The sequence below is a fragment of the Centroberyx gerrardi genome, unplaced genomic scaffold, assembly GCF_048128805.1.
Source record: "Centroberyx gerrardi isolate f3 unplaced genomic scaffold, fCenGer3.hap1.cur.20231027 Scaffold_88, whole genome shotgun sequence".
Classification (NCBI taxonomy): Eukaryota; Metazoa; Chordata; class Actinopteri; order Beryciformes; family Berycidae; genus Centroberyx; species Centroberyx gerrardi.
In genome coordinates this window covers 767-10,000 of record NW_027605223.1, presented here as the reverse complement: position 1 = coordinate 10,000, position 9,234 = coordinate 767, and the positions used below count along the sequence as shown (strand labels likewise).

The window sequence follows — 9,234 nt, the reverse complement described above, 5'->3', positions numbered from 1 at the left end:
CTTGTGAATTGTGATTATGAATTCTAATTCTGCGAGAATAATGTCTTATAAACATAATTAATGCACTATAGCAGTGATTCTCAACCTTTTTCATATCAAGGACCCTAATTTAGTCCACATTAGAGCCACAGACCCCCATCTGATGAGATTTTGTCTCTCGAAGCCAAATCTGAGAATATTTTTATTGTCAGATTTGATTTAGTGCAGAACTCCCTGACTGTCTGTGTTGCAGGTAGAGAGATAACAGAGAAACTGATCAGAACATCTTTCTTCTACATCCTCTAACTGTGTTAACTTCTTGTAAATGAAATAATGCTGAAGTTTAACAATTCATCCAGTTTGCTGGGGACCCCCTGGAACCCCCTCAAGGACCCCAGGTGGTCCCCGGACCCCACGTTGAGAACCACTGCACTACAGCACGTCTTTGCAGGCTTTTATTAGATTATTAGATTATTCGATTATTCGATTATTCGATTATTAGCCGGTGCACACACATGCTCAACAGTTTGAATGGTTCAAGAAAATCATAAACAAAAGCAGCTCCATAATGAACAAGAGCACCGTCTGTAATATATTCAGAGGAGGGAAAGGTGTCAGCAGGGCGTTAAGGCTTCCTGAGGCCAATATAATGTCAAATAATGAAACTGGCACCACTTGATATGTTAAAAACACAAAACAACAGACACATATTCCAGTGATTCCAGCTACTGGAGTGTCAGTAGTGCTGCTGGAAACACAGCACAGCATGTTAACACTATTACTCATATTATGCAGTCAAGTCAGTTTTATTTGTAGAGCACATTTAGCTCAATGTGCTTCACATTACAAGACAAAATAGTAACAGATAATAATAATAATAATAATAATAACCTTTATTTGTATAGCACCTTTCATACACAACATGCAGCTCAAAGTGCTTTACATCAATAAAAGGCAGATAAAAGACAGATTAAAAAGATAAAATTCATATAAAAGAACAAGCAAGATGCATTGCATAAAAAGAATCAAATCAAGTAAAATAGAAAGATAGAAGAACACAACAAATACTCCCACTTTTAGATGCACATTGTGAGTGAACCCATATGTTTTTCTTTAATTTTCTTTTCCCCTGTCCTTCCTGATTCTACTCTTGATCTGATATTTACGTCAGATCTCACTGCCTCAGGCAGACGAGGATCACAGATTCTCCTCTTGGTCAAAAACCTCCCCATCCACAGATGGATGAGGATCATACAGGGTAAAGCTCTGTCCCCCCCACATATAGTGTTCACTTGTGCAGTAAGCATTACCCGGACAAGACCAATGAAAATTCGTACTTGCCCGTGTCAGCTCTGTCGGGATCCTGAACAGAAACAGTTCAAATGAAGGCTACTTAAAAGCTAAGATGAAAAGATAAGTTTTTAGCAGTCGTTTGAAAATGCTTACAGAGCCTCTCTAATATTCTTTGGGAGGGTGTTCCACAGTTTAGGAGCATAGGAGGTAAGGAGATAGAATACTTATATATAACATACTCCACATAAATAAAATAACCTTTCAGCCACACACACACACACACACACACATATAAAATACAGCTTTTTATAACTCCTGTCCTCCTCCTACAGCAGACACACAGTCACACACACACTAACTACCAAAAGCCTGAGAAAAAAGCAACGTTTTAAGACTGTTTTTAAAGGAGGATACAGTTGTAGCAGATCTCAGGTCAGCAGGTAGTTTGTTCCAGAGAACGGCACCATAGTGACTAAATGCACCTTCACCTGATTTAGATTAAATTCGAGGTGCATTTAGGAGACACATGCCTGATGATCTGAGGGATCTGATTGGTTTACAGCCAGTGAGCAGGGCGGAGATGTATTTAGAGCCTTGTAAACAAGCAGTAATACTTGGACATCATTTCTATTCTGTACCGGGAGCCATGAATTGATCTCAGTACAGGAGTAATATGTTCTGCTTTCCTAGTCCCCCCCCCCCCCCCCCATCTCTTATCAAACAGCGCCACCATGTGGTCTTGCTGCAGACTGCTGTGAAATAATCTTTTAGGGAAAAAACGTTTCAGAATGCATTGGCATCATGAGCACAAACTGCACATATGTTCATTTATTCATTCAGTTTCTTTTAGGTCTACATTTATTTAATTATCTCCCTTTATTTAAAAGGGATTCAAATAAATGACATTGCTTCAGTTAATTTGGAATTAGTAGATGCAAAATATGTTTAGCCTTAAGATTTTGGTAAATAAAGCCTATTTAATCCAGTTGAATAAAGCATTCAGATACATGTAGTCTTAAAAACACTTTCGGGGCTCTTAAAACGGTCTCCAGTGAGATATGAATGATTTTTATTCCAAATTGCAGTGTAATCTCGGTTTTTCCCGCGGAGCCTGAAGGCAGCATCAGTCCAGACATTTTGGATCCGCCCACTTTCTGCTGGAAATTCCGGTTTATTTCCCTGTTAGAGAAGGAGAAGCTGTCTGTCCTCTGCCTGCCTGTCTCTGTCTGTCTGCCTCTCTGTCTCTCTCTCTCTCTGTCTCTCTCTCTGTCTCCCTCTCTCTCTCTCTCTCTCTCTCTCTCTCTCTCTCTCTCTCTCTCTCTCTCTCTCTCTGTCTCTGCCTCTCTCTACCATGGAAGACCACGGCGGGTCCCCGGACCAGAAGAGACCCTGTCACCAAACCAACGGCTTCCATTTCCCCGGCTTTTCCGGAGACACTGGGAGTCATACTGGGACCGGGAGCCACACTGGGAGCTGTACCGGGGCTGGGACCGGGACCGGGAGCTGCACCGGGACCGGGAGCTGTGCTGGTCCCGTCCAGGCGGAGCAGCGGAGCGGATCCCCGGCCAAGAGATGCAGGATCCGGCGGAGGATGGACTCCGGCAGGAAGAACCGGCCGCGTGAGTGACAGCAGCCGGAATAATAAGAATAAATGATGATTATTATTATAATGCTAATGAGCCTGATAGTGATGAGGAGGAGAGGCTGTTGGCCGATGGGTTTGTTACAGCGTGGGAATAGCAGCAGTAGGCTAGGAATAATATCATCATCATCATCATCATCATCATCATCATCATCAACAACAACAGCAACAATACTAACTGTAATAACAGTATAATAACCATAATAATAACAATGATAATAATACAATATCAACAGTAATGATAATACTACAATAACAGCAACAATAACACTAACAGGCTACTACTACTACTATTACTACTACTACTACTACTAATAATAATAATAATAATAATAATAATGATGATAATAATGATAATAATAATGATGATAATAATAGTGATTGTGATCATTTGCTCAGTGTTTGGATGTGAAGCTCCAGCAGCAGCAGACATGCTCAGTCTCTACTGACTCCTCCTATTATCACACAGCTTCTGAATACTCAGCTCTGATTGGCCGATGAGGGCAGTGAGGTCAGTCTGCAGTCCGGGTTCCACCGCCATGCAAATCCTGTTATCCTGTTGGAGTTTAAAAAAATTGTTTTCCAGGCCTGGAAATGTTTGGGGAAATTGTAAAATATGTCATGAAATTATAAAACTAAACTCCAAATCTGAGTAAAGCGTGATGTAACAACCTGCTGCTGAACTGCCATCTGCTATTGGCTGATCTTTGGTGCCGGGTGATGATGTCACATTCTACAGAGTACAACAGGTGGTGACATCACCAGTCGTTTCTATGGTTACAGTCCTGCTGAACTGCTGCTTGTCAGAAGCTTGTAAACGACTTTATCTTGTAATCAGATCATTTTAAATCTTTTTTTAAATATTTAGTTTACATTACATCATCACTGACTTGGAGTAACCTGCATCAGGATATTCACAGCTAATGATGTGTGTGTGTGTGTGTGTGTGTGTGTGTGTGTGTGTGTGCGTCAGGGGGTCAAGTGAGCCGACCCAGTTCAGTTTGACCTGCAATGGAAAAGTGTGTGTGTGTTGGGGGGGGGGGGGGGGTGAGAGAGAGAGAGAGAGAGAGAGAGAGAGAATAAACTTATACAGTTTTTCAGTCTGATGTTAAAGGCTCTGATCATTCTATTCTATTCTATTCTATTCTATTCTATTCTGTTCTCTTCTCTTCTCTTCTCTTCTCTTCAGCTCTATCCCTCAGTGGTTCTCATCCCCATTCTTCCAGTCTGCTCTCATTTAAATTCCTGACTGGTCTGACTGGGATGAATGAGCCATTGACTCTCTGACCACAAACACACACTTGTTTTCTCTCTCTCTCTGTCTCTCTCTCTCTCTCTCCCCCCCTCCCCTCAGTCCCCCTGTCTTCCCACTTGACGGACAGCTGGCGTCGGCCAATCAGCTGTCAGGACTGGCTGAGGGCAGATCCAGGTGTCAGTGTGTCAGTGGGACAACAAACAGCTTCACTCAGTTTCTATTCTGTTTCTATTGTATTTCTGCATTAACCGAGTCTGTGTTATTATATTAAGAAAACTGTTTTAGTTTAGTAAAAAAGTTTAGTTTTATTGGACAGACTTTCCTGTTGGAGCAAAAGCCGAAATATGAAGCTGATTATCAAGAAACCAGGTAAGACAGGAAGAGGAGATTATTAAAACTACTGATTATTAGCAGCTTACGTGTTTGGTTGATGGTGTGTGTGTGTGTGTGTGTGTGTGTGTGTGTGTGTGTGTGTGTGTGTGTGTGTGTGCTGCTGCAACACACCGGCTCTCCAAATCAGCACCGATGAATTCCTGATGAAACGTATCATACAGGTGTGTTTTTAAAGGGCCTTTGGAGGGAGTTTGGATCCAAAATGAGATTTGGACGAAGTGACTCGTGATCTGAGATAATAAACAGGAACATGAAGCCAGTGTCGGACTTCAGATGTTCCAGAAGGTTCTGTGCAGAACCGGACAGGGTTCTGTTGTGGTACACGCCAAAAAACCATCTTCTGGTACGTTACAGAACCGTTTTTTAAGAGCGGAGGACAGATGATATTTCACTGAACTTCTTTGTAAAGACAGAAGTGAAGCTGCTGCAGGTTGAGTTCAGGTGTTTTATTGTCAGACTGAGGAAGGTTTCAGTTTGAATCTGAATCTGTCATACAGGAGCTGTGTGTGTGTGTGTGTGTGTGTGTGTGTGTGTGTGTGTGTGTGTGTGTGTGTGTGTGCGTGTGTGTGTGTGTGTGTGTGTCATTCCTGTCCCATTAGGCTTCATAATGACTGTCTATCTGCAGCAGAAGATCTGGCTTGAGGAATGCAGGCTGAGTCAGGTCAAACCAAGCCAAACAGGCTAACCCAGGCTAAACTAAGCTAACCCAGGCTAAACTAAGCTAACCCAGGCTAAACTAAGCTAACCCAGGCTAAACTAAGCTAACCCAGGCTAAACACAGGCTACTCGTTTTCATGAGCCTCTGGGCAGTTTCAGACATTCGCTGTTTGATGGTTTCTGGTTTTTGTTTTGCGAGAAACAAGACGAGAACAAAAAGTTCAACTAGCTAGTGAAAACTACGTTTGCCGTCTGATGTTGGATTGAATCTTTGCTCGTTTGCTTTTCCTCAGTCTCTGGATGTTTCTCACAGAACTCGATCTGAAGAGAGAAAACATGAACATGAAATTATCATTAAAAGTTTAATTCAATAATAATCCCATTCAATTCTAATGCCTTACAAAATCAGTCTTTTGAATTCATTCATTCAAATTCATTTTTTGAATTCAGCAGTTTGATACGACAAAGTGAATGTGATTCCAACACAAAGTCTGCTGGCTGATCTCTGCTGTCGGACTCAAACTTCTCATGTTCAGTCTGTTATTGTGACACTTGAAACATCCTTGTGTTTCCAGTTTTGTGTGTGTGTGTGTGTGTGTGTGTGTGTGTGTGTGTGTGTGTGTGTATGGTACTTTGCTCTCGGTGGCGTGACCATAATAACACGTCAGGCTACTCCAGTTCACATTTCAAAACCAGGTTATGGGTTTCCAATAACAAGTGTGTGTGTGTGTGTGTGTGTGTGTGTGTGTGTGTGTGTGTGTGTGTTTGTTTTGCTCCTCTGGTTCTCTTACCTTTCACCTCCAGTCTCTCGGCTTATCTTACCTTTACACTTTACATTTTCTCATTCCTCTCTTGAATCTGCTTCAGTTCTTACATCACAGACATTACGACCAACTGGAAGGAGGTCAGGGGTCAGAGGTCACAGCACCCTGACAGCAGATGGAACAAATATTCCTGTGAATGATCATGGTTGATGATTATGAAGAGAGATTAAAGGGATAGAGGTTCAGTCATTCAGTCACAGTCTGACTCCTGACTGAATGTTTCTCATTCTCTTAAAGCATTCTGATCTAAAGGTTTCTGCTTAAATGAAATGAGTTTCTTAGTCAAATATAAATAGTGAAGTTGATCCTATGTATGAATTTCTTTCCAAAGCCTTTGCCTTTCCATCAAGGCAAAGAATCTAAAATATAAGATAGTTTTGATTTGTTTAACACTTTTTTGGTCGCTGCATAATTCCATTTGTGTTATTTCATAGTTTTGATGTTTTTACTGTTATTCTAAAATGTGGGAAAGAGTAAAAATAAAGAAAAGTGTCCAAACTTTTGACTGGTAGTGTAGTTTCTTCTAGCTTTCTTCCAAACAGTTGCAGTAAATGGAGTCCAGTCCTTTAGGCTTCAAAAAAGGCACAAAAAAAAAAATCCATAAATGTCTCCATACAGCTGCAGCATAATCCAAGTCTTCTGACGCCATGCGATCGCTCTCCAAATTTGATCAATTATTTAATGAAATTAACTGTAATCAGCTGATTATAATTGATTGATTACTTTGGTCTTGCTCCTCCTCTTCCTCCCAGCATTCCCTCTGTTTAGGATGGAAACAGGAGGAACTAGTTTGAACTTCTTGATGTTACTATATGTCTCTCTAAATGTATCTCTATCTTTTTCTCCTCCTCCTCCTCTCCTCTTCCTCCTCCTCTTCCTCCTCCTCCTCTCCTCCTCTTCCTTCTCCTCTCCTCTTCCTCTTTCTCCTTGACCTTTTCCTCCTCCTCCTCTCCTTCTCCTCTTCCTCTCCTCCTCTTCCTTCTCCTCTCCTCTTCCCCTTTCTCCTCGACATTTTCCTCCTCCTCTTCTTCCTCCTCTCCTCCTCCTCCTCTTCCTCCTCCTCCTCTTCCCCTTTCTCCTTGACCTCTTTCTCATCCTCCTCTCCTTCCTCCTCTTCCTCCTCCTCATCCTCCTCCTCCTCTTCCTCCTCCTCTCCTCCTCCTCCTCTCCTCCTCCTCCTCTTCCCCGTTCTCCTCCTCCTCTTCCTCCTCCTCTCCTCCTCCTCCTCTTCCCCGTTCTCCTCGACCTCTTCCTCCTCCTCCTCTTCTTCTTCCTCCTCTCCTCCTCCTCTCCTCCTCCTCCTCTTCCTCCTCGACCTCTTCTTCCTCCTCCTCCTCTTCCCCTTTCTCCTTGACCTCTTTCTCATCCTCCTCTCCTTCCTCCTCCTCTTCCTCCTCCTCCTCTCCTCCTCTTCCTCCTCCTCTCCTCTTCCTCCTCCCCTCCTCTTCCCTTTCTCCTCGACCTCTTCCTCCTCCTCCTCCTCCTCTTCTTCCTCCTCTCCTCTTCCCCTTTCTCCTCGACCTCCTCCTCCTCTCCGTCCTCCTCCTCTTCCTCCTCCTCCTCTTCCCCGTTCTCCTCGACCTCTTCCTCCTCCTCCTCTCTTTCCTCCTCCTCTTCTCCTCTTCCCCGTTCTCCTTGACCTCTTTCTCATCCTCCTCTCCTTCCTCCTCCTCTCCTCCTCCTCCTCTTCCCCGTTCTCCTCGACCTCTTCCTCCTCCTCCTCTTCTTCTTCCTCCTCTCCTCCTCCTCTCCTCCTCCTCTTCTTCCTCCTCCTCCTCTTCCCCTTTCTCCTTGACCTCTTTCTCATCCTCCTCTCCTTCCTCCTCCTCTTCCTCCTCCTCCTCTCCTCCTCTTCCTCCTCCTCTCCTCTTCCTCCTCCCCTCCTCTTCCCTTTCTCCTCGACCTCTTCCTCCTCCTCCTCCTCCTCTTCCTCCTCCTCCTCTTCCTCCTCTCCTCTTCCCCTTTCTCCTCGACCTCCTCCTCCTCTCCGTCCTCCTCCTCTTCCTCCTCCTCCTCTTCCTCCTCCTCCTCTTCCCCGTTCTCCTCGACCTCTTCCTCCTCCTCCTCTCTTTCCTCCTCCTCTTCTCCTCTTCCCCTTTCTCCTTGACCTCTTCCTCCTCCTCCTCTCTTTCCTCTTCCTCTTCCTCCTCCTCTCCTCCTCCTCCTCTCCTCCTCCTCCTCTTCCCCGTTCTCCTCGACCTCTTCCTCCTCCTCCTCTCCTTCCTCCTCTTCCTCCTCCTCTCCTCTTCCCCTTTCTCCTCGACCTCTTCCTCCTCCTCCTCCTCCTCTTCCTCCTCCTCCTGTTCCTCCTCTCCTCTTCCCCTTTCTCCTCGACCTCCTCCTCCTCTCCTTCCTCCTCCTCTTCCCCTTTCTCCTCGACCTCTTCCTCCTCCTCCTCTCCTTCCTCCTCCTCCTCCTCCTCTCCTCCTCTCCTTCCTCCTCCTCTTCCTCCTCCTCTCCTTCCTCCTCCTCTTCCTCCTCCCAGCGTTCCCCTGGTTTGGGATGGATATTGGAGGAACTCTGGTCAAGCTGGTGTATTTTGAGCCGGTGGACGTGACGGCGGAGGAGGAGCAGGAGGAGGTGGAGAACCTCAAGTCCATCAGGAGATACCTGACCTCCAACATCGCCTACGGTGGGTCCCAGGCCTGGAATTTCATCATTTTAGGGGAAAGGCCACTTGGCCTTTGGTGTTGTCAATTTTTTGGGGGCACAAAGGCCAAATGCCAGGGCAGCAAGGCCATCAAATAAAACAATGATTTTAAGTCCACGGAAATAATGAATTTAACTTAAGGGTTAAGGATGATTTTATTTTTAATACATAGAATAACTATCAGTGAAATAATACCAATATGTGTACAAACTCCTGAGTCAAAAGTTCATACACTCTCAGCCCTGGACTGATCAGAGTCACCGGACTCGTTTGAAGACGGGGAGTCGGGGGGAGTCGCAGTGTGTTTTGGGGTTCCTTATGGATGAATGTTTGGCCTCTTTTTGGTGGTGCCAGCTGCCCACCGTTTCGCCGCCGCTTCTTGGCTTTGATAATCTGCAGGAGCACAACCTGCGACTTGATGAGGAGGAGGTCTTCAGTGGTGGACGTATGCAGGCTTAAGTGCCAGTCTCCCTGCCTTCTCTCCCTGACTGAGAACTGCCGCTCTACCTGAGAGGTAGAGACAGGGAACACTCATTTTCCA

The 9,234-nt window shown here is 44.8% G+C and overlaps 1 protein-coding gene across 1 annotated transcript; it reads left to right on the top strand.

The window, feature by feature from the left end:
* Positions 1-2,486: 2,486 nt before the first annotated feature.
* LOC144538284 (pantothenate kinase 1-like) lies at positions 2,487-8,675 on the top strand (the record flags this gene model as incomplete). The annotated part of the gene is made up of 2 exons (XM_078282363.1): positions 2,487-2,891; positions 8,529-8,675. Coding segments are annotated over exons 1-2 (415 nt in total), but the record flags the coding sequence as incomplete, so codon positions are not given.
* Between the last annotated feature and the right edge of the window lie 559 nt (positions 8,676-9,234).